Genomic DNA, 25,122 nt, shown 5'->3' on the forward strand with positions numbered 1-25,122 from the left:
GATAGGAGGAAGTCCTCTAGATCTTGAATTAAAGAAGTAGAAGACACAAAACTTAGCAGTCATGAATGGTTAAAAAGTAAATTAGTGAAAGAACTTTAGAAACTTAAGAAATTGATTGCTCATCCCTTGGAACACACTACCTCCAAGTAAACTGGAGAAAATAACCCTCTAAATTGAAAGCCACAGACACTGAGAAGCAGGAATAGTGTTAGGTGTCAAGAGGTCTTTATTGAAATAATAGCACAGTTACACTTCTAATACCCTTTCCACTTGTATACAATAGTTTAAAAATGCTTGCTACATACAGTGCACAGACAGTTCAATCATTAGAACCAACTCAACTGCATTTAAAATAAATAAAATAGCCTATTTAATAATTTAAAGTAAAATTGCTGTACAATATGAAAATAAAGATACGTGTTAGGATCTACATTGCCGTAGAAATAAAATCATTATTCTGCATTACACAAAACAGTGCAAGAAAAAAACCCAAATAAGCTTTTGGAGTGCAAAGTTTAAAATTTCCATCTTTCAGTTATCATGCAGACATAGCATTTCAAGCCATGCTATAGTCTATGGCAAAGTTTTCATTTTTTAGAGGAAAATGCTGGCCAGTAAATTGACTGCACCGTCAAGAGTTGCATCACACCCGCCGCTGCTCTGCCCTACAGTACAGTTTGGAAGGGAGGTATCTTGTTGCATTCAAAAAGTTGAAATTAACAAGTTTCTGAAGCAAACACATTTACCTTTTAAGCATGAAACAAAATAAGGTGACAAAATAGTCGTTATATCCCTGGATTAAGAAAAAAAAGGCCTCTACCACTAATGATCTAAGAAGCAGTTTCCCTCCATCTTTAAATTCAAGAATGATCCTCAGTGAAAACAACCATGTAACTTTCAAGAGACATAAAATTCTGACCTCTAGCTGGCAAGTGATACAATTATCATGGGATTGTGAGAAAAACAAAATAACTTCTGAACACCTATGTTATCTGTGTAGAACTTGGTTGCATTACATGTAATAATAAGCTTAAAGTACAGTTCCATCTCGTGTGTATATAAAACTGTTATTTCGGCAAAGACCAAGGAATGCTTTAATACTAAACCGTAAACACATCGTCCACCTTGACTGGAGTGCACACTGACAACACAGAGCTCTTCCGCAGACTTTGGCAACAGGACGACACACAGCAGGTCACAGCAGCACGAGCTCACGTGGAAGACCGAAAGCACTGCAGAATACACGCCCACAGCTCCTACCAAAGGGGTACAAGGTCAAAGGGCCTCCTCATGCTAAGCCACTTTCCTGGTCAGTCTACGTTCTTCAAATCTGGAATTGTCACAATCAGTAGTCTTCAGTCCCCGCGCTTTCACGGCCCAGACAGGCACTGGGCATGCTCTATCCACGGTAAGTCCAGAGGGTGACAGTTCTGTCTGCGGAGGACGACAGGAAGGACAGGTCCTGGGTGTGCCATCTGCACTGAATCACCTTATCCTTGTGCTCCCCCACCACCATGATGGGAAGCTGTTTAGTGAGGTCTCCTACATTAAAAAAGAGAAGAGATACTGACTTACAATACAAAATAAGTCTGTTTAGATTTCACAGACTTCCTGTTACTTTAGGACTAATGACAGTATAAAATGACAGTATATTAATGCAATATATTGAAAAACTTAAACAGAGCTAGATTACTGGGCATGTCATTGTTAGTTGTATTTGGTAACATGCACACAGCTGCCACTGGCTCCTGGAAACTCAAGGTCACTTCCTCCTGATGGTGCTACCACATCTCGGGCTCCTCTCTGCTTCCCTTCTCTTCCTCATTTAAAGTTTGGTAAATCTCAGGTGTCAGCCTTCAGATTTCTTGTTCCCTTTATCCCTCACTTCCTAGGAAATTTCATCTAGTGTCCTGGTACCATGACCATTAATACGAGTCACATATATTTCATCTCTAACCTTGACTTCTCACCTGAGCTCCAGACTAGTATCCAAATGGCTATTCAACATTTCACTCGGTTGCCTGACAGTCATCTTAAACTTAACCTGTTTAAAGCAAACTCTTTATTTTCTTGCCTAAACCTGTTCCTGCCTCACATGTCTTGACCCCCACCTCAATTAATGGCACCATCTTGTTGCTCATGCCAAAAACCTAGGGATCAGCACCGATTCCTTTTCCCCTCACTTTGCAAACTTAATCCAAATAAATTAAAGTATATCCCAAATTGTCACTTCTTGCCACCTCCGCCTCTACCACCCTAGTCCAAGCCACCATCATATCTCACCTGAATGGTTCCAATAGGCTCCTCACTGATATTTATACTTATGATCCTTCTCCCTACAGGACTCAAAATTATCTTTTAAAAATGTAATTTAGATCATATCACTCGCCGTTATAAGTCTTCCACAGGATTCCATTATGTTTTTTTAAAAATGCCTATAAAACCCACCTTATGTCTTCCCCTCTCTCCCCCTTGGTTCCCCAGCCACAATGGCTTCTTGCAGTGTCACGGACATGCCAAACTCGTCCTGCCTCCACAAGCGGCACTCCCTGTGGTCTTCCCTCGGGCCCTGGCATGGCTTGTTCCTTCTCATCATTCAGGTCTCTCCACAAATGGCACTTCCCTGGGGAGACCCCCTCCATCCCACCAAAACTAGCGCTCCCTAGCACCCCAGTCTCTCTCCTCCCTGGCTAATGTTTTAATAGCACTCACCAATACCCCAAATTACATCATTTGAGTTACTTTTTACTGATGTCTAAAATGTGAGCACCATCAAAAGGAAGTTACATGTCTTACTCACCTCTCTGTCCCTAGTTGGTACACAGATTTGCTTAATAAATGTTTAACAATAAAACTACATTCTGAAGGCATAATTACACAGATTACACACTAAGTTTTTAAAAATAGAAGCAAAGAGTACATAAATTTAATAATTCGCTATAATTAATCTCAATACAATACCAGTAATTTGCTCAGTAAATACTATAAAACTAAAATCTGAAAATGTTTTTGGGTCAATCCCACCAGATTAACAAAAGAGAGATCCCAAATAGAACAGGAGAGACTATAGAAAGGAAAACGGTCCATCTGCATCACCTTGTAGATCTGTCACCTTGATTTTCATATCGTAGGATCCTGTTAGCAAGTAGTGAGCTCCGGGAGAGAATCGAACAGAGCGCACATCGCTGGAATGAGGGTGATAACTTTGTACCATCCTTCCTCCTCGGATGTCGTACAACATGCAGCTAGAATCTTCTTGTCCTGTGGCTAAGAGACGGCCACTGGGATCGACAGCCACGGATGCCACTGCACTGCCTGGATGGCGGGAGGAATGGAAGGTTCAGTGTGGAAAAATCAATAGAGCTAAACTGCAACAACTACTTATGTTCGCTGAGCCACACACTAAAAATGTAATGCAGCTTGCCACACTGCTCAGTTATTGAAAAATACAAATTAACGGTCAGACAACAAACAACTGCGTCCTTTTTAGGGGCAGGGTATGAAGCCAGATTCTGTGAGCAATGAGACAGTCCATCCTCTTGTCATCTGGGAGAGCCCCTGGGACAGTACTGCCTACAGTGCAATAGATGAGCCACTTTTCCTAATGCTGGGAAAGTGTCCAGAAATAGTCCCGTCCCAGCTTACAGTCTAGTTGGAAGAACAAGAAATTAAATAACAAAATACGTTTTAGGGCACAGTGAGAAAATGTCTCTAAGCAACACATGACTAACGGCCAATAGGCGGGAGCCCTAGCTCTAGACCAGGCATCTCCAATGGGCAACAATGCTCCAAGGGGGTGCAGAATGATTCTCGATGAAAAAGCACGAAGCATCAGCAATGGCTTATAGCCTTCAAAGCTCAGCCCCACCCAGTGGAACCTCATTCCTTAGCATTTACTTTCTCTTGTTAGGAAAAATATTAATTTAGTTTTTCTCCTTAGCAGGGGAAATTAAGGTTGAAGAACACTGCTCTAGACCAAGGTGGCCTGAAAAGGCTTCACAGAAAAAGGCATATAAGTTAGATCTTGAAGAATAATAAACAGTATAAGAGAGACAGAGAGAGGCAGACAGGGAGGGAGGGAGAGAAGGAGAGAGAGATGGGGGGAGAGAATGTGTGCTTACATGTATTATACACATGCAATTAAAAATATCCATTGCTTAAAATTTCTGTTTTGTTAATCCTCACCCAAGGAAATTTTTCCATTGATTTTTAGAGAAAGTAGAAGGGAGAGGGAGAGACACAGAGAAAGAAGCATCGATGTGAGAGACACATCAATTGGTTGCCTTCCACAACCAAGATATGTGCCCTTGACTGGGATCGAACCCGTAACCTTTCAGTCCTAGGGCTGATGCTGTATTCACTGAGCCAAACCGTCTAGGGTCATTGTTTGAAATTTTGATAGCGAAGTGAAAAGAGCTATTCTGGCCATGAAGAATTAATAAGAAAAGCTTTATAGGGAAAGTACAACATGATTAAGGGTCGGAAGCTCATTTGGGCCCAAGTGACTTGGCTGAACAAGTTAACATAAACGGAGCTTGGAGCTGAGACATGACAGGCAGGTTAGTACAGACCATCGAGCGTCGCAAACGTCAAAGCTCAGGGTGTGAACTGTTCCTGTGCAGTGAGTCGTCATGCAGGCCTCTAAGGAAAGAAAGCAGGACTCTGGGAAGAGTAACCTATGTGAATGTGCATCAAGTTAAAACAGACAGGCTGGAGAAGGGAGGGCACTGGAAGCCAAGATATAATAGAGTAACAGATGAATAAGGGCCTGCATGAGGCAAGACAGACTTCAGAAAATATATGAATAAAGAATCCACAGACTTGGCAATTAACTGATTGGATGGGGGCAAAAAAAAGGAGTGAAAATGAGTCCTGGATCCAATCTAGTTGCATGAGGAAATAAGGGAAGTAATATCCAAAAACAGGGAAAATGGGAACAAGAGCTGATTTGCAAGGGAAACACAATGAGTTTAGTTTTTATGCTGCCAAACAAATCCAGGCTCATTTATTCAACAGAGTAATTACATCACTACTCCTTTGGACCATGTATTCGGGTAGGTGCTAAATCTCCTCAGGGAACTACAACAGATATAATTGTTGCCGTTGTGAAACTTAAAATCTATTGGAGGAGACTAGCAATAAACAAATATGTAATTTTAAATAGTGTTAAGAGTTGTGAAGGGAATCAATGGAGATCAGTGATAGAAAATAACGATGAAGTCCCAAGAAGGCCTCTCTGGCAAGGTGTCACTGAAGCTAAGACCTAGAGAGGAGAAGGCTCTGACGGTGAGAAGACACGTGGAAGAACATGTCAGGCCCAGGAAACAGCAGGTGAATTCCCTGCAGGAAGGAGGAGTGGCACAGTCAGGCACCGAAAGGAAAGGTGCGCATGATGGAGCTAAAACTAGAAGGGCCCACGGTGCCGCCAGTAACCTGAGAGCGATGAGGGGCCGTGAAGTGTTGTGAGGAAGGTGTGATGTGCTCTGGCTGCCTTGTGGACCAGGCTGGAGGGGCACACGTGCAAATGCAGAGCAGAGTAAGGCAGCTCTTGCAGCAGAGAAGTTGAGGATGGTGGTTTATCCGTTGCTCTTGAGGGAGGGAGCAAAAAAAGTATCTGACAACATGTGAGTAATGGTTTTCAAAGTCTTAGAAGAAATAAAGTTAAAGCATACTTAAAATCCAAAAGTAAAATTATAAACCATTATTACACTAATCTAAACTCTTATTTCAGACCACATAGAAAACAGGATATATTTTTTTTCATTTGTTCCTATTCCTTTTTTAACATACATATTGCAGAGGAGAGAAAGTACACAAGTGCAATGTATAGTTTCTGTCTCATAGAAATTCATATAAATTCCAGAAAAACCTACCAGTTCCGTGTAATGTTGTGCCAACAACACGAACACAGCTTGGTACTCGAAGATCCCAGAATCTAACAGTCTTATCTTGGGAACCAGATGCAATCATCCAGCCACTCCAGGTGTAAAGTGCTAAAATATGTCCTATGAAAGATCATATACTCAGTTATACTGTGGAACAGCACTTTTCTATAACACATTCAGAGCTAAGTACTCCTTATTACTGGGCACGTGATGGTCTGCTTAATCAAATATACAATGTGGTAGAGAGTTTCCATATATATTAAAACTCAGTAAAATGCACATCAAAACCATATTGAATAAGCTTAATCCTTCTTGGTTATTCACTATCTTAGGATATCATAATCAGTACTACAAAAATATTTTCATCTGGGCCTGGCCAGGCAGCTCGCGCAGTTGGTGAGAGCATCGTCCTGCTGCACCAAGGCTGTGGGTTCAGTCCTTGGCAGGACACGTGCAGGATCAACCAATGAATACATAAGTGGGACAAGTCAATATTTCTCTCTCTCTCCCCCTTCCTCTCTCTCTTTTTAAAAAATATATGTATTTGTATTTGAAATTACGGCAAGTTTTCCAAAGGAAGTATAGGATTGTGGGGTTAGATCTAACCAGCTCTGGAAGAGACAGACCTGGGGTCCTATTTCAGTTCCACACATTTAGCTGTAAGATTGGGCCAGTCATTTGCCTTTTCATGTCTAAGACAGAGATAAAACTTCCTGCCTCATAAGATTGTTGTGAGGGTTAAATGAAGGAATTATGTGTACAAGTAAAGAATTTAACACCCAGGGAACTATCAGCTATCATTACTATGTGCACAATTGAACTTTTTGAAAGAAAAATGTCCTGTCTTGGAGAAATCTGTTCTGATGAAATATCCCCATTAATGAAATGCAGGGGGCAGTGGGAAAACATGGGTTGAACAAAAGAAAAGGAGCGTCTGAGATGGATATCACATACCGGTATGTCCGCTCAGAGCATGCAGGCCCTGTCCTCTTTGACAATCGGTTGTGTAAATGTTACAATCCCCTGCTCCAGCACTTATCAAAATAGCTCCGCCACTTTCTGGGCCTTCCATAAATGCCAAGTCTCTAATTGTCCCATCATGCATACTAAATTCCAGATCTGGTCCTGAAACAGCAATAAGAATTAAAACAAAAAGATGCTGCTCAACTTACTGTGACAATTTGAGATTACTAAACTGCCTTCAGACTGACCAAGAATAATGGCAGAGTGGTATGGTTTATATTTGCACTTAGGGATTGATATTATAATCAATTTCACTTTACTGAGCAAAGAACTTCAAGAATCCAAATACTGGTTCAGCCCTGGCTGGAGTTGCCTAGTGGTTTGCGCATGTCCTGTGCACCGAAAAGTTACTGGTTAAATTTCCGGTTCAAGGCACATGGCCAGGTTGCCAGCTCAATCCGTGGTGCTGAAGGCAGCTGATCAATGATTCTCTCTCATCACTGATGTTTCTATCTCACTCTCCCTCCCCCTTCATCTCTGAAATCAATAAAAATATATTTTTAAAAAATTTTAATAAAATAAAACAGCTATATGGAGAGTTACCTTCTTAATTTTTATTCCAAAGAAAATGAAAGAGATGACAGATGCTCTCTGGAAAATGTACATTAATACAATTCTGGTAGTGATTTAAAAGTTACTTTTCTGATAACAATAATTTTCTAGGGATTAGACATCACCTGGCCACCTGTAAGAACTTACTAAAAAAAAATAATTCCAGATGAATGCAGCCAAGCAATTAGAATGTAAAAAAAATCTTAAGGCTATATTCTTAGATTTTATTAGAGACAGTAGAGAGATACAGGAGAGCTACAACATGGGCAAAAGATAAAAATACACTGGAGAGCTACTGCTCCCATACTTGGGCCCTACCTGTTGCATTACAAGTCTCTGCATTGAAGGGCAACACTTTGACGTATTTGTCGTTTGATCCTGTTGCTAATAACTGTCCACAAGGACTCCAGGCCACACAGTAAATGGATCCTTTATGATGTTTATTCCTTTTAAAACGTACCACTGGCTGCTTAGGGATGTCATGTGCGCTAAAAAAAAATTTAAGAAAGATATTTCAATTTCTTGCTTACTAAAATTCATGAGTATGAAGTTCTATATTACTGTTGTTCTTGAGGGAGGGAGCACAAAGAGTATCTGACAACATGTTAATAACAATTTTCAAAGTCTTAGAAGAAATAAAGTTAAAGCATATTTAAAATCCAAAAGTAAAATTATAAACCATTATTATACTAATGTAAACTCTTATTTCAGATCTCATAGAAAACAGTGGATAGAGCGTCAACCTGCAGACTGAAGGATTCTGGGCTGGATTCCAGTCAAGGGCACATGCCCGGGTTGCAGCTCGATCTCCAGTAGGGGGCGTGCAGGAGGCAGCTGACCAATGATTCTCTCTCATCATTGATATTTCTATCTCTCGCTACCTCTCCCTTCCTCTTTGAAATCAATAAAAGTATATTTTTTAAAAAAGAAAATAAAAATTAAAACTTAATAAAAGGAAAGGAAATAAAAATTAAACACTACGGAATGACAATTCTGCAAAAGGGACCAATGTAGCTAAAATAAAAATTGAACCAAGACTGGCAGTACAGCCAGCCGTCTGTCCGTACCTCGGGTCAATGACCTCTGGATAGGCACATACTCGCAGAGTTTTTGAATTTGAACCAACAGCATACAGACCACCACCTGGGTGGAAAGCCACTGCTCTAACAGCCTGTGTGTCCTCCAGGGTATTAATGCAAACAAACTGCTTTTTTGATTTGTCGTCCTATGGAAAGAATGAAAAAGAAAGTCATCCTATGAAAAAAATGAGTTTGAAAGAATTTGTCTTTATCCCAGTTTCAATTCATTTCAACTATATTGTTCACTTTATGTTCAATATCTACAATCATGCATTCTTTTAAATGGCAAATCCAATTAACCCCAATTTTTCCATTTTTTACTACTCATTGCTAAACTAAGCTCAGATAGTTTATAGAAATTCAAGTTTTTCTTCACTTATTATGACAAAATATAACAATAAATATTCCCATATTAAGTTGCCTTTAACTGTCAAGGAAAAAATATAGCACACATACAAAATACCAGAACACTATTTGTGTTTTTAAAAGCAGGATATAAAGAACTATTCTTAAATGCACCTAGGGTAAAAAACAAAATAAGTTTGCCATTATCTCCAGCAATGAATACATTAATATTTCAAACTGAAATTGTAAAAAAAACCTTCTTAAAATTGCAAAAATGATTTTAATCAGAACATTTTATTTGAGCCTCGTTTTTATTTCAAACTGTCAGCCTATCTGCCCACAGCCTGTTCTAAGGAAGCAAGTTGAAGCAGTTCTGCATACAGGCTTTGTGAACTCCAGCTATTGGTGGCATTTGAAGCACCCTGCTACCCTGACCAGGGATGACCGGACCTGGAACAGGGACTTAGAGGCTGAGTTTGGTCAACAAACCCAGCCTAATCCTGTCTTTGTGAAGTATGAATACCAAGTACACACACAAAGGCAAATCACTTCAGCTCTGTTGCATCAAGCTCTGGGCCCACAGTGACTGTATCAATGAGAGACTATGCCACTCTCTACCCAAACTTTTATGCATTCATACAATAATAGAGGCTAAGCCTGATATGTCACATGTTTGTCTTATGTAATTGAATGAATCCTTATATTAGTCATGAATTTATTTGACTAAAAATGCTACAATTTCTATTAATCCATATACAAGAAATATGACTGTTTGCCAAACGAATAGCATGGGCATATAAGACAAAAAGGGAAGGGAATGACTGATTAAATGGCCTATGTACATTAATATAATTACTAATATTTGCTTATAGCAGAAATGGCAGAGCCATAAATTTTATTTGTTCTTTTCTAGTGTGTTTTAAACTTTTTAGATTTATTGCCATTTTGAAAATAGAGTTCAACTAAAGATCTACATTTCTAGCTTTTCTTGAAAACCAAAAGGACAGAAAACACTAGGCAAGCATAAATCTTTGTGCAAGGGACAAATATTCCTATGTGCTTGTCACAAAAACAACCAATTTTATTCATTTTTGTTAGCTGTTTGGTACCATTAGCACCTGAAATCATGATTTTGTCTATGGGGTTAAAATGTGAACTATAGAAAACAAGATAGAGTGAAGCTGTATACTGGTTAGGGAAGAATGTCTGGTTCCAAAGCAAAAAACATGCATTGATGAGAAGCCCCAGGGCAACATAAATAGTATCTAAATAAATTAACCATAGGCTTCAGAGAGTAGTGCACAGCTCACTATTGGCCACTAATATAAATACTCTCAAATGTGCTTTCTGAGGCAACCTTTTCACTTAGCCCAGTGGAAGCTCAACTACCTTGAGATAAATCCTAGCATTAGCAATAATAATTATTTCTAATAATGGTCCATTCTTTGAATTGAGAATTCCTTACCAAACTCTGCAAGTATATATAAAAACAATGAAACCTCCTTCCCCTAAGTCTTACCTCTTCCCCTTTTGATCTTGACAGATTCCCTGAAGAATCTCCAGGAGGAGGCTTGATGACCAAATGTTCTGATGAGCTGTGTGAGTAGAAATTCAAATAAAGTTTACTCTGAACATCAAAACAGAAACTTAACTAAATATTTGTCCATTCGATCTCTAATATTTATTTTTTTGGCAAATGAACCTCACTGTCCCCAAAGTTACTCTCAGGAGCTATTTATTAAGTGGCTCTGGACTCACTAACAGCAAGCATAGTCGTAAGGAGGGAGTGAGAGCCATTTTGGAAAGGGGATTAAGTCAAAGTTCACAAATTTTATTGTGAAATGTCAAGTACCTTCCCCCTGATTAGTTCCAGAATCCTGGTTGCTATGATTAAGTCCTACCCCAGGCAGGAACTTAAATTGCTCTTTATGAAAATTATCTGGCCCAAGAGGAATGACTAACAGAAACTGACAATTGAGGTTCCCACGATAAAACAATGTTTCCACTCAATCATTTCCTTGTGAGGTCAACAGGTAGACAGATCCATTCATATATGTACATCTTCCTCCCAATCAGCATTTTTTAATGCCTCACTTTTTACAGATAGTCAAGGTTTCCCAAACACTTGGGAAAAAAAAGCCTCCTACATAAAATCCAGAGACTAAAACAAACAGAAAAAGAAATGTATAAGAAAAGAGGCAATTCAGGAAACAAATGCTTCAAAGCTGTAATTAAAATCCTTGGAGATATAAGAGTAAATAAGGCCCTAACTGGTTTGGCTCAGTGGATAGAGTGGTGGCCTGCAAACTGCAGGGCCCCAGGTTCGATTCCAGTCAAGGGCATGTACCTTGGTTGCGGGCACATCCCCAGTGGTGAGTGTGCAGGAGGCAGCTGATCGATGTTTTTCTCTCATCGATGTTTCTAGCTCTCTATCCCTCTCCCTTCCTCTCTGTAAAAAAATCAATAAAATATATATATTTTTAAAAAAGAGTATATAAGAATCCAGGAAACAAGGAAAAGATCTAAAAAACAATTTAAGAAAAATTAGAGAATAAGAAAGAGCTTAGAAAATAAAAATATGGTAGCAGGAAAAAAAAAAAAATCCAGGGTGGAAAAATCAGCAGGCCTCATACCAAGGATCAGGTCAAAATGGCATCAGACTTCTTGACAAGAACACGGAAATGTAGCAATGCCTTTGAAACTCTGAGGAATGATTTCCATCCTAGAATTCTATACTCAGCCATGCTAACAAATCAAATGTGAACTATGTTGACATTCCAGGTCTCAGAAACTTCACTTCTGATGAAACTCTTTTCATGAAACTACATGAGATCCTGAAAATGGGGATCCAATAGAAAGAAGAGGCAAAGGAAATTCCCAGGAGGATAATGAAGGGAAGTCCCAGGATTCTCTAGGACTGAATACAATGGCCTAGAAACAAGGAACATAAAATCAAGCAGGAGTGATCCTAGAGGGATGTCTCAAAGGGGGGGAATGAGAAAGAGGAAGTACCTGATCGTTTTTACTGTAGTAAGAGAGGTTTTATAATTTTACAGTCCTGTCAAAGCATCTGCAGATGGGTTAATGACAGGTACTAAGAAAACCAGCACGTGCACACACACACATGCACACCAAAAACGAGGCACTTACTGTCCCATGGAAAACAAAGAGCAGTATGAAAAGGAAATGTAATCCATTACACTACATGACCCAATTGTAAGCAACATTTACCACATTAACGCTGACTACCAATTTAAACAAAAATGGATATATATTGGAAAGAAGCAGACAAAATGAATGTGTTGTGAGTGAGGAGTATAGTAGCTAAATCTAATTGGCAGGAAATCGGTGGATAATAAAAATATCACAGAAGCATGTTATTCAGAAATTTTGATATAAGGCAAAAGAAACCGCTGCCTGGGTTGAAAATGGGCAGCCTACCGGAAATAGAAATCGCGGACAAAGATGAGTAAATGGGATTTTCTTTTATAGTATATGAAATGTGCTATTTGTCTTTTTAAACCATGTATGTATATTACTTTGATAAAAATTAAATTTTAAAATTTGAGTTCTACTTTTGGGGATACACAAGTATAACAGGAACTATAATAAAGAAGCATACATTCGATAAACTTATGCTCTAGTATAAAACCAGTTTTTTATACTAAATATATAAACATCCAAATGCAAAAGCAAGTTATGCATTTTCAAATGAACCATTCTAAAGTATTTAATGTTAAGAATAAATGAAGAAAAGTTTCCTTAACTTTTCCCAATGCATAAATTAAAACTTGTTTACTTATGACAGCAAGACAAAAGACTCTCCCTGACTAGTGAAAACACAGATATGCAAGAAGTCTTCAGCTGTGAAGGGGCCAGAGCTACAAGACCATCTCGGACAATCATTCCACCAAGTTATAAAACACTTTTGTGCCTTTGGGGTCTGTGAATCAGATTATTTGTTGAAAGATACCAAGGGCAAAAATAAATAAATAAAAGAAAGAAAGAAAAGAAATATCGGGGAGAAGATAAAGGCTAAAACTATCATCTCTGAGTAAGATGGCTTACAAAAATATAGAACTGTCCTGGTGTGATAAGAAAGAAAAAAAAGAAAAACAGGGGAATATAGTCTTTTAAGAGACATTTAGTAGAAGAGAATATATAAATGAAGGCAGATTAGAAAAAAATTTGGCACTAAGTAAATGAGCTCCAAAAACTGTTATTGTAAGGCTTCAAAAAGAAGTTTGAGTTTCTATACTTCTATTAATAGAAGTTAACATTTCCAGATTTTACAAAGTAAAGCACTTACACTTGGTTTCCACAAGAAGAGGATTCCTCAGGAAAAGGTATGTGATTTGTGGATCCCGGATTACGAGGAGTGCTCGTGTAAATATTTGAAGCATCTTGTGTCAATCTCTGGCTAGAATCTTGGGGTGGTGTAGAAAAACTAATGATAGAAGAATTATTAGATCCACTGCCTTTGCTCCCATTACATTGCTGGTTGAGTGTGGACACCTCATTACCAAGGCTATCCATTCCAATATTTAATTCACCAAGCTTTTGAATGGACCTATAAGATAAAAAAACATAAGTATATTAAAATATAAACTAAATAACATTCCTAACATAGAAGATGAAAAGTTTGAGAAGGTAAATAAAACATGCACATATAATAAATAACCTCTGGCAAGTTTAGTACTAAAAAGTTATCATTTTCAGCTGAAGACATAACCAATATACTGAAAGAAGACCCACACTTTTCTACAGTATGTCACTTTAAAGGAGATAGGCATGATGGGTATCATTGACTTCTTAAAAGCACCTTTTACCATAAAAACAGAAAAAAAAATCTGTTTCTTCTCTGGTATAACTTTGGTTTAATTCTCAATTTTAAACTAAATTTCACAAAGAAGTCAATAAAAATATCACCACTTCTAAAATTTATCACCAATAAAACACAACAAACCATTTCATTTCATCTGTCTAGTAATCTCAGGTCAACTAGGAAATAAATGACTAGAGCAGGCCATGATGGGACAAAGTCAAGTGCCAACGCTATTTGTCACACACTCATTCATTCTACAAAGTCTATTTGCTAGACTTTGATCCAGGTACCAGGGGGCAAAACAAGTCAGCCTCAGGGTTTTTACTGCATCACAAGTCTCTACATTAGGAAAACCTGACTCCTTATGTTGGACTCAGAGACCGTGAGGGCACAAAAAGGGAGCTGCCAGGCTTTCTTAAGATTTAGACCCACAACTGGCCCAGCATCCTTTTCTCCAGCCTAGTTTCACTATGAGAGAGGCCTGCACAAGGGGTGATTCATTGTATTTTCTAACATTGTGTGTGTGTGTGTGTGTGTGTGTGTGTGTGTGCGTGTGTATGTGTAAGGCTTTAACAAGACTTTAAAAGAGCAGTTTAATATTATAGGAACTGGTAGCCATTACTAAATATTTATCAGTTAAAAAATTTAAGTAGGCAGCATTTCCCAAATATTCTGTGAAACTAGTCCTATGAAATGCTCCCCATTAAAAAAAAAGAGTCTGGGGTCAAATAAATGTAGGAAGTGCTAAGTATAAAGAGCTGACAATGCTAACATCATTTTGAGTCTCTAAAAGTGGAGAGAATGGCTTCGCCATGTGGCTCAGTGTGCTGGAGCAGTCCTGTACAACAAAAGGTTGCTGGCTTGATTCCTGGTAGGGGCACATACAGGAGCCGACCAATGAATCTCTCTCACATTGAGGTTTCTCTCTCTCTCCCTTCCTCTCTTTCTAAAACTCAATAAAAACATATCCTTGGATGAGGATTTAAAAAATAAAAATTTAAGTGGAGAGGATTGGGAGGAGCAGAATATGCCTATAGTAAGTGCCAAATCAGTGGTGCCAATTATTAGTATTAATAGAAATAAAATATCAAAAGGTATAAAGCGATGATAGAGTACCGTCAATAAAAATCCTATCATGCTTTGGCTGATTTTTTTCATTAAGATCTATTATATAACATAACTCTCTTTCTCTTTCTTTTTCTAAACCCCTTGGAAGGAAGAAGCAAAATTTAAATATGAAAACTAAATTCTGTTGCCAGAATGATTTGGAAGAATAAAACATTAAGAGGAAAATGCATATTTTAATTTGTAGATTCTATCTATATTCGGTTTGTCCTTGGTATTAGACAGGTACTTTAAAATCCCAGTACAGGCTCAGATATATAAAAGTAAGGACCCAGAAAAAAATTGAATGAAAGTATTACATTAAAGGGTTAGAAAACAGAGTAGGTAAGAAAAGGTTAAGAGAATTTATGTAAAGCTAATTTACAAAAGCTTAGGATAAACATCATTCATACTTATAATAGAACTGGTTATCCTATGGATTGTTTTTAACATACCATTTAATATAATTTTAAATTTTTACCTCTAAAGAAATTGAGAATAGCTTTTAAACAATAAATATATTCTATACTACATCTAAATTACAAGAAATAATTTTCATTATATTTATAATTGTCTTTAAAGGAAGGAAAGGCCATTTTGAATAGTTTGTTTTTCTAAGGAAGTACATCCCCACCACTACTGGGATCACCTTGCCGCTTCATCTTCAGACAATCGAAATATCTGCTTTCACTGAAAACGAAATGGTCTGGAAGTCAAATTGCAAGCATAATTTTTATGAATATGAAAAAGACATCCAAGAATCAGAAGTGGCAATTCATCAAATTAGAACAATTCTGAGAGCCACTGACTTGATCAGAGGTGATAAGAAAACAATCCTCAAATTGAATTTTGGAGGCCTACTTAGACTCTAGGTTACCATTATAAACATTCCTTGTGTGAAGGTTTGAAAACAGGATCAATTTCAGGCTTGCTGACTTGCACAAACCTCAGAGTGTCAAGCAGATAACTTCCAACATTATTGAGCCAAGGAAAGAACTGGCAGTCACCACTGTACTGCCTAATCACAATCCTGATGATAGCCAACAATTATGGCACACTTACTATTTGCCGGGAATTAGTCGAAGTAAGTGGATATACATTAACTCATTTAACCTGCCAACAACCCTCGATCATTTAAGTATACATATTCTGGTTTATTCATTTTAAAACATGTTTTACATGTATCTCCTATAATTAAAAATAATAAAAGTTCATAATCTTGGCAGAAATTATAAGAATCATTTAAAAACACTGAATTAAAAAGAACCTGTATGTATAAGCACTCAAAATAACAGTTCACACTTCATATAGTGCTTACTGTATATGACGGTACTGTTCTAACCACTTTACATATCTGAACGCATTTAATCTTCATGGCAACCTGTGAAGGAGATGAGAACACAAGCAAGAAGAAGCTACGTAACTTCCCTCAGTCCTCAGCTCCCCGGGATCCGCCTGGCAGTCTGCTTCCAGCCTGTCTGCTGAACCACACACGCTGCGGCTCTGGCTGCTTAGATGCGAAAGGACTTTAAAGGGAAGGGCTCAACTAGATGAGTCCTCAGAATGATGTGCTGAGGATATGTAACTCCACATTACTCGAAACATGTAAAAAAAAAAACCTTAAAATTTCAAACCCTACATGGAAAATAACACTTATTGCATGTTTCTAGTAGCTTTTAAATAATTCCTCATGTTTAAAAAAATGACTGAAAGACCAACCTATTAAGGAACTGCTCGGTGAGGTTCTGCTGCTGGTCAGGCCCATCCTCCTGATTGACACCTCCTTCAAGCAGCATCTGCTGGTATATCTGTCGCTGTTGCTCCTTCTGTTCTAAATGCTGTTGATAGCGTAATCTTTGCCTGTAATATTCTTGAAATTGTTCTGTTGAGTCTCGAAGCTTAAAATTTTAGAAAAATATATTTGAGAAGACTGTGATTGAATATGTTCCTACTCAAGAGAAACTTCTACAAATGCTAAATAAAATATATAATTAGCTATATTTAACAATTAGAAAATACTAAATATATTGCACTTTGAAAAATAGCATCCATGAGTCTTAATAATCAAGTAGATTGGTCAATTGCTTTTTTTCCACAGCAAGAGACTGGCCAAAATGAATGGTCATCCTGGATCCTTAACTAACCCAAGATAAAAATACAAATTGTAGTAGTCACAAAGGGAACGTGGTTAGAGAATATGAATGTAGATAAAGACTAATAAGAATCTATGTACATTACTTGAAAAAAAAACAGTTACTGAGGGATTACATTAATATTTAATAAACACAATATTAACCTTGTCCAACACACTTAATTTAAGCAAGTAAATTGTTTAATAAGTTACTCTAGAGAGAAACTTATAAAATTTCCCTCAAAAACAATACTTTAGTTCAGGTTTCATATGGGATAAATGGGTGTTCAACTTAGCAGTCTCAGCATTTCTACTTCACTCCTCTAAAAGAACTGCATAGCACTCAAACTCACAGGACTTAAATATTTACTGAATTCCAATATTGGCACTATTGTATGTTTTGGTATTCTAATTTCCCTTGTGATTTCTTCTTTGACCCACTGGTTAAGAGTATTATTGCATTTTGACAAATTTGTGAATTTTCCAATTTTCCTTCTGTTATTAATTTCTAGCTTCATTCCATTGTGGTCAGAGAAGATATTTTGCATGATTCCAATCTTTTAAAATTTACTGAGCTTTGTTTTGGGTCCTATCATACAGTTTATCCTGAAGAACACTACATGTGCCCTTGAGAAGAATGTGTATTCTGCTATTGTTGGGGTGTTTTATAGTTGTCTGTTACGTCTAGACGGTTTATACTGTTGTTAAAGTCTTCTATATCCTTATTGATCATTTGTTTAGGTGTTTTATCCATTACTGTAAATGGGGTATTAAGTCTCCAAATATTACTGCATAACTATCTATTTCTCCCTTCATATATTTTGGGGTTCTATTGTTTGGTACAAATATGCATTTGTATTTTCAATAGTACTTTTTCTACTTCACTCGAAATACTATTACTTCTTACAAAAAGAGTCACTCTAAAGCAGCGGTCACCAACCATTCGGACCTCACGGACCACGGGTTGGTGACGGCCGCGCTAAAGGACACTGGGGTAGTAAGTATTACCTCATTCTTTTCTTGCCTATCTGGTCCTGGATTCTGTGCTCCATTTGCAGGCTCTTTTTCTGAAACTGAACTCTGGCCCAGGATTTCACTGTTGATAGGTCGCTGTGCCTCCACAGGTGTATCACTTCTTCCAGAAAGGTGCAAGAAAACAAAAGGGAAGAGGTGGGGATGAAGGAAGATATATTTCAGTTAGAGAGATTTTAATTTAAAATAATTAACAGCCCAGCTGGCATGGCTCAGTGGTTGAGCATCAGAGCTCTGAACCAGGAGATCATGGTTCAACTTCTGGTCAGGGCACATGTCTGGGTTGCAGGCTCGATCCTCAGTGTGGGGCATGCAGGGGGCAGTCAATCAATGATTCTCTCTCATCATTGATGTTTCTCTCTCTCTCTCCCTTCCTCTCTGAAATCAATAAAAATATATTTAAAATAAAACAATTAACATTTAGCATTTGATATGTCAGACATACCAAAACACAGGGTTCAGGAAAGCAGAGCTAGCTAGTCATCTTCACAAAGGCATCACTAGTTAGGAGCCTTGTACTCAGAAGTACCTAAACATACATACACACATGCACCAAGAGGAGGAAGTAGAGAGACCTGGGAAGAGTTTTTAGCTACTAGGCTTTTAACTGGAAATGACCATAAGACGAACAGAACTTGTAAGAGTTGTTAACTGTCCAGAGAGAGAATCAAATGACCTTCATAAAGTAACATCTGACTTAATTTTGAAATTTATACAATACTTCCATAGGTATTATGTCATTTAACTTTCATAATAACCTGTGAAATAGGTTAGAACTCCATTTCACAGATTTAAAAACGAAGTGCTTTTCCTAAAATTGCACAGCTAGTAAATAAAGCTCGGACTTGAGTCCAGGTCTTCTCACTCCCAATCCAACGCTGGCCCATGCCTAAAGATGGTTGTTGTTGTTTTTTTTGTGGGGGCGGGGGGGACGACATTTAATTTTGAGACTATTATTTTGAATAGCAAAAGCTTACATATTTCAACTTATTTTTCTTCCTTTTTGTTTTGAGTTTTGTGTTCAAGTGAAAAAATATCCTTCAAAATACTACACACTCCTTTATAGACCTTTCTTTCCTGTTTATCTTCTTGTTCACTATAGTAACTCAATCATTGTATCCCGGATGTAGCATGGTGTTAGCATGTAGTAGACACTCGAATATTTTTAAATGAATACTGACATCAAACATGTAGGAGTCTCTTCATGTGGCATCTTTAACATAATTGAGCTTCCCAATATTGTTTTACTTACACCTCAAATATTTTTTAAAACAAGGTAAACTTTTTCCAAAGTAAATGTTTATACTTTATCCACAGCACAGTAGCTCTCCTATAGCATGTTATGATTACTGGTCAAGGCACATACAAGAATCAACCAACGAATGCATAAAAAAGGGGAACAACAAATCTCTCTCTCTCCCCCCAAATCAATAAAAAAAAAAAAATTTAAGGAAAACACATCCAACCACACCCACACCCACCCATTAGATTATCTCAGACTTGTGGAGATTTCCTAATTTTTTATGAGCAAAATCTTACCGTTCAGGGGATTCCTCATAAATACTGTGACATTCTGTATTCTCAAGCATGAGACTTCTACTGAGGTTTTGTACCCCTGGATAATGGAAGTTAGCAAAGGAGTGTGACATTGGAGAAGTTTTGTTCCCAAGGTCTGAGATTCTCTTATCGTGACTGGTCAGTCCACAAGTGAGGCCATCTAAAGCAGGATTCAGAGAGCGGGTCATATAGGCATCAGCTGATTGAGGCCTTCTCATTGGAGATGATGGATAGGGAGAAAGTTTGCTGATAAGAGGAGTCAAAAGATCAGCGTATGCAGCTTTTGTGGGTTTCAGGAGTTTATCAACATGAATATTAAGCATTTTCTGTTCAAAAGCACAAGAGAAGACAGACGAGGGGAGATTCTGAAGCCATGACAATAAACTCAGATCCAAATCGTCACAACCATTGCCACATAAGAGGTCGATGCCAAGAAGTACTTCACTTTCTGTGATTTCTTCTCCGGTTGCTTTACTTTGACAAAATTCTACACAGCACTCATAAAGTAGGCCTTTCATTACAAGCTGAAATAAACGATTATTACTTGCTTTAAAACCTGCCTCACTTAGCTTCCTATCAGCAGGAATGAATTCTGCAACCATGACACAGGCTTCTTCGAAACAGTGAACTCGTGCCGTGCTGGGATTCCAGTCCTTAAATTCAGCGTGATTGGTCAGACGGGGCAAAGTCAAAAGCAAACAGAGCTTGCTATAGTCGTCTTTAGAAGGGCAGTACTCTTCCAGGGCATGTAAACACTGCACGGCTTCTTGCATGGTAAATTCCAGCTGTAAGAAAATATAAGGTATCACTATAAAGAGATGTCAGGTATGAAAGCAATGAGAGTGTTTCATTCAAATACAAAGATACTTCACATACTGTCGTAAACTATTCAACTGCAAAAGGATAACCTCTAGTGTCACAGAATACACTTATGATTTTTAGGATATTTAACAACTTTCAAAGCAAAAACCAAAATATTTTTCACTACTAAAATACAAAGATTAAATTATTTTGATTAATTAGCACATTAAGCTTTTATCTATAAAGACAGTGTTGTAATTCAGGCTTGACTATTATTTTCAAATGTATAATTTTGAGGGTAATAATTGAGTTTTCTAAAAATGAAAACTGAAGCATACCAATATTCAATTGTCTATATAACTTGCTGTCACTCCAGCTTATCCAAAAAGCAAAAGAGTCATTCTCGCCGAAACCGGTTTGGCTCAGTGGATAGAGCGTCAGCCTGCGGACTGAGAGGTCCCGGGTTCGATTCCGGTCAAGGGCATGTACCTGGGTTGCGGGCACATCCCCGGTGGGGGATGTGCAAGAGGCAGCTGATCGATGTTTCTCTCTCATCGATGTTTCTAACTCTCTCTATCTCTCTCCCTTCCTCTCTGTGAAAAATCAATAAAATATATTAAAAAAAAAAAAAAGAGTCATTCTCAAACTTGCTTAGGAAAATGTGTATGGGGAAAGAAAGAGAATCAAGAGAAGGAACACCGGACAGTCCATTTGCTACAAGAACCATGCAGAGACAGAACAAAAGGAGATTTAGCTGAGAGACAAATTACAATAATTTGTATAGTAAATATGATATTACTCATACACTGTTGTTTATTTTTATCCATAAGCTCTTAATGATGTAAGGAACCTTACAGCTTACGTACTCCAGCTTTTACATCTTACATGTAGGAAAAGTTAGGATGCATATTTAATCAAAGTAATTCAATTAGTGGCAAAGACAATAAAAATTAGGGCTGTGACTTACAATCCAGTGTTCTTTCACTTTTACTAGTAAACATCATTATCTGGCAAACAAGTCTCTATTATATATGAAAGTCCTCACTGTAATTTCTTTATGGTTTATTTCAATGAAAACTTACTGGCACTTAAGAAAAGTTTCACTAGTTTTAGATGTAACCATAACTAATATTAAAACTTGAATAGTAATTCTCTAATCAAAAAGAATTTAGTATCATTGAATTTATATTGTCATAAAGATAACCATTTTATCAAAAAACCATTTCTGCATCAAAGGAAATATGAGCAGAGAGAAAGAAGAGGCAAACACATCCACTCTGTGACGAGAGAAGTACTGCTATCAAGTCATCAAGTCACACCTCTCTTGCTGCCTAAACCACCTCAGCAGGACGGGAGCACGTTCTCGCCCCCCAGCCAGCCATTCAGTTACCATCTCTGCCAGCGTCACGGGACGAATGTAGACTCACCACAGGCAGAAAGTACTACCACTGCCCAGGAGCAGAGCTTATCCGATCGTGGCTCAAAAACACCTCAAAAACTCATGCCACTAATCTTTTGTTTTAGTGAATAAAAAGTACTATGACTGAAACAAGACTAGGGCGCAAACCTTCAGGAATAAAAATCTTACATGCTGGGGCTCATCTTCTGATGACATTGCATTGTTAACACATAAAGCTTCTAAAAACTTCTGCTTCAGGATAATGTAACGGAACCTACGGAAAATAAAGTATGAAGCATTAAAATGATTAAAAAGCTGAATTATAGCAATGTCAAAGACTGGAAATGGAACTCAAGTTCCTGAAGCTGATAAAACAAGGTAAGTGTGTCTTAAAGAAATAATTATTTATTTTAAAAAAGAACTTTAAAAAAAATTTAACTTCCCAATGTCTCATAAATCAAATGTAATTGTAAGTTACTATAAGTACCTTTGCTTTCAGGAAATTCTTAAAATATGTTATGAAGCTTATCACACTGAAGCCATAATAAAAATAATTTCAGTAGCAAGTAGTCACAATTTAATACTAGAAGGAAGGATTTCTATTTCCAAAATTAATTCTAAACAAAAATCAAATTTCTATGGAAGATGTCAAATGTAACCTAATATAAAATCAAATTCAATAGGGGGTGTGCAGGAGGCAGCTCATCAATGTTTCTCTCTCATCGATGTTTTTCTCCCTCGCGCTCCCTTCCTCTCTAAAAAATATCAATAAGCACATTAAAAAATAGCAAGTTATGAAACATCAATTAAAAAAAAAAACCTTCAGATGAAATCTTACCTTTTTTTGTCAAATTTTTCCATACATTCTAGAGGCTGAATGAACTGAAGAACTTCATCCCATTGACCATCAAGGATTAGCTGCCTATATAAAGGGGAAATCCATGTATTTATCAAATCTGGGTTACACTGATTAAAAGCAGAATAGATGACAAGATAGCATTAAAGCTTCAGTCTGAAGTCTGTAATGAGATGAACTTTTTACTTGGTTCCTCAACCACCATAATAAAAATTTTTTTTCACAACTGATTTGTAACAACATATGCTATACGAGAAGCATTTGTGAATCTACAACCACTCCTCATTCTAACATGTGTTTTTTTCATTACTCTCTATTACTTACAGGCTAGTGTGTGGTTAAGTCTCAGTGTTTCTCAACTGGGGACAATTTGGCAATGTCTGGAGATATTTTTGGTTGTCACAACTGGGGTGCTACTGACATCTACTGGGTATAGTCAGAGATGCTGCTAAATATCCTACAATGCATAGGACGCCCTCACCCCAAGCACATACACAACAAAGGATTATCTTGCACAAAATGTTGATAGTGCAGAGGTTGAAAAATCCTGCTCTAAATTGTGAATCATCTTTGAGGCATTTAGTACTAAAGTCTACAGTCTGAGAATGAAACAGGAAGGAGTAAGATCAGGTTTTATCCTACTTTAGGTCCTATGGGAACTTTTAAGTTACAAGGCATTCCTATTGCCACTCTTCCTTTATAACAGCAATTTCCTTCCTTTTGGATATTTTGAACAGCAAGATTTAAAAAAGAAGGGATGGCAGGAGGAGCTACACAGGATTGCCAACTTTCGATTCTGCAAAGAAGGAATATTAATAAAAAGCAATCGCAATATAAATATATAATCATTTTATAAAGGGGCATTTTAATATTTAAAAATGTAGGCAAGCCCAGCTGGTGTGGCTCAGTGGCTGAGCATCAACCTATGAAACAGAAGGTCACAGGTTCGATTCCAGTTCAGGGCACATGCCCGGGTTGTGGGCTTCATCCCAGTAAGGAACATGCAGCAGGCAACTGATCAATGATTCCCTATAATATTAATGTTTTTATCTCTCTCTCCCTCTCCTTTCCTCTCTGAAGTCAATAAAAATATAAAACTTTTAAGAAAAAAATTATTTATAAATAAGTAAATAAATGTAGGAAGGAGGCCATTTCAAAGGTTAGCCCTTTAAGACGAATATATTTTGTTTAATGAAAAACTTACTATTCTGTAATTCCATGCATTTTTCCTCAGACCAGCAAAACTTCTTCACAAACCAACAGATTTCAAGGGGGTATTTGAGAGCCACTGCTAAATGGAAAGACAAGGCCAGACTGCCTGAGGATTGGTTCCTAACATATTGTGCCCCAGGGTGGGGCGTGCAGGAGGCAGCCAATCAGTGATTCTCTCTCATCATTGATGTTTCTCTCTCTTTCTTCCTCCCTCCGTCCCCCCCTCCCTCTACCCTCCTCCTCCTCTCTGCACTCAATTTAAAAAAAAACTTTTTTTAAAGTTCCTTTTCTATGAACTAGGACCACTTGATTTCTTAAGGCTTCCTAAGTCATAAAATGCCACATGTCCAAGAATCTGTACAACTTGTCAAGGATATTTGGTATTTTTATCACGTAAGCATAAAATACATTTCTGTCCAGAAATTTGGGCTTTTCTTTTTCTGTCCAATTCAAGTTAGGATATATTTAGCTTTCCATTTTGGCAAACGTTAATTCCCTTTTGCTCTGCAATTCCATTTCCAAGAATCTTGTTCTAATCCAAGATACAGAAAAAAAGGTGCTCAGTAGAGCATTTATTTAAGAAAACTTGAAAACAATTTATTGTCTAAAAATAGAGGCACCATTAGGAAATTAATAAAATTTGAAAAGTTTTAAGGTGTAAATTTACAATTACATACAGAATCCTTATGATGTTAATGGATAAAGCAGGATACTAAACTATAAATGCAATATAATTGCTGGGGTTTTTTTCTTAATTGCTGTTATTTTTTAATATGCAAGAAAATTGTTAGTAGAGCATCTAGATCAGGGGTCCTCAAACTACGGCCCGCGGGCCACATGCAAATACTGTATTTGTTCCCGTTTTGGTTTCTTACTTCAAAATAAGATATGTGCAGTATACATAGGAATTTGTTCATAGTTTTTTTTTAAACTATAGTTCGACCCTCCAACGGTCTGAGGGACAGTGAACTGGCCCCCTGTTTAAAAAGTTTGAGGACCCCTGATCTAGATGGTAGGGTGATTTTTCTTCCTTCTTTTTCTATATTTTCTATAATGAATATGTTTATATAATGAGAATGTTTTATTTCTATGTCTAAAAAATGATATTTCAGAAATATTTTCTCTTTCTGGAGTCCCTGCTTCCTTACTCAAATATTTTTTTAACAATGCCACAACCACAACGTAGCTGTAACTCCCGTTTTTTTAATGGACCTCTAGATCTTGCTACTGAAACCATTCTACAGAAAACATTGTTTGGTAAATGTTCCAATATAAACACAAACATTTTTTTAAAAATTATACTTACATAGCCGTTTCATGA

At 37.4% G+C, this 25,122-nt stretch overlaps 1 protein-coding gene across 2 annotated transcripts in view; it reads right to left on the minus strand.

The window, feature by feature from the left end:
* Positions 1 to 203: 203 nt before the first annotated feature.
* The window catches only part of WDR47 (WD repeat domain 47), a 35,890-nt gene continuing 10,971 nt past the window's right edge, over positions 204 to 25,122 (minus strand). The window contains exons 3-15 of one of the 2 annotated variants that reach the window (XM_081112024.1): positions 22,572 to 22,655; positions 21,923 to 22,007; positions 19,516 to 20,318; positions 17,953 to 18,076; positions 16,533 to 16,711; positions 13,194 to 13,454; positions 10,404 to 10,479; positions 8,528 to 8,685; positions 7,779 to 7,948; positions 6,840 to 7,010; positions 5,874 to 6,005; positions 3,097 to 3,315; positions 204 to 1,542 (exon numbers count right to left, since the gene is read on the minus strand). In XM_081112024.1, coding sequence (XP_080968150.1) covers positions 1,400 to 1,542; positions 3,097 to 3,315; positions 5,874 to 6,005; positions 6,840 to 7,010; positions 7,779 to 7,948; positions 8,528 to 8,685; positions 10,404 to 10,479; positions 13,194 to 13,454; positions 16,533 to 16,711; positions 17,953 to 18,076; positions 19,516 to 20,318; positions 21,923 to 22,007; positions 22,572 to 22,655 — 2,605 coding nt within the window. In that variant the 3' untranslated portion in view covers positions 204 to 1,399. Of the gene's footprint in view, positions 1,543 to 3,096; positions 3,316 to 5,873; positions 6,006 to 6,839; positions 7,011 to 7,778; positions 7,949 to 8,527; positions 8,686 to 10,403; positions 10,480 to 13,193; positions 13,455 to 16,532; positions 16,712 to 17,952; positions 18,080 to 19,515; positions 20,319 to 21,922; positions 22,008 to 22,571; positions 22,656 to 25,122 lie in introns of both variants that reach the window. The other variant, XM_081112023.1, reaches the window with a different exon arrangement.

Source organism: Myotis nattereri (assembly GCF_964212035.1).
Source record: "Myotis nattereri genome assembly, chromosome: 18".
Classification (NCBI taxonomy): domain Eukaryota; kingdom Metazoa; phylum Chordata; class Mammalia; order Chiroptera; family Vespertilionidae; genus Myotis; species Myotis nattereri.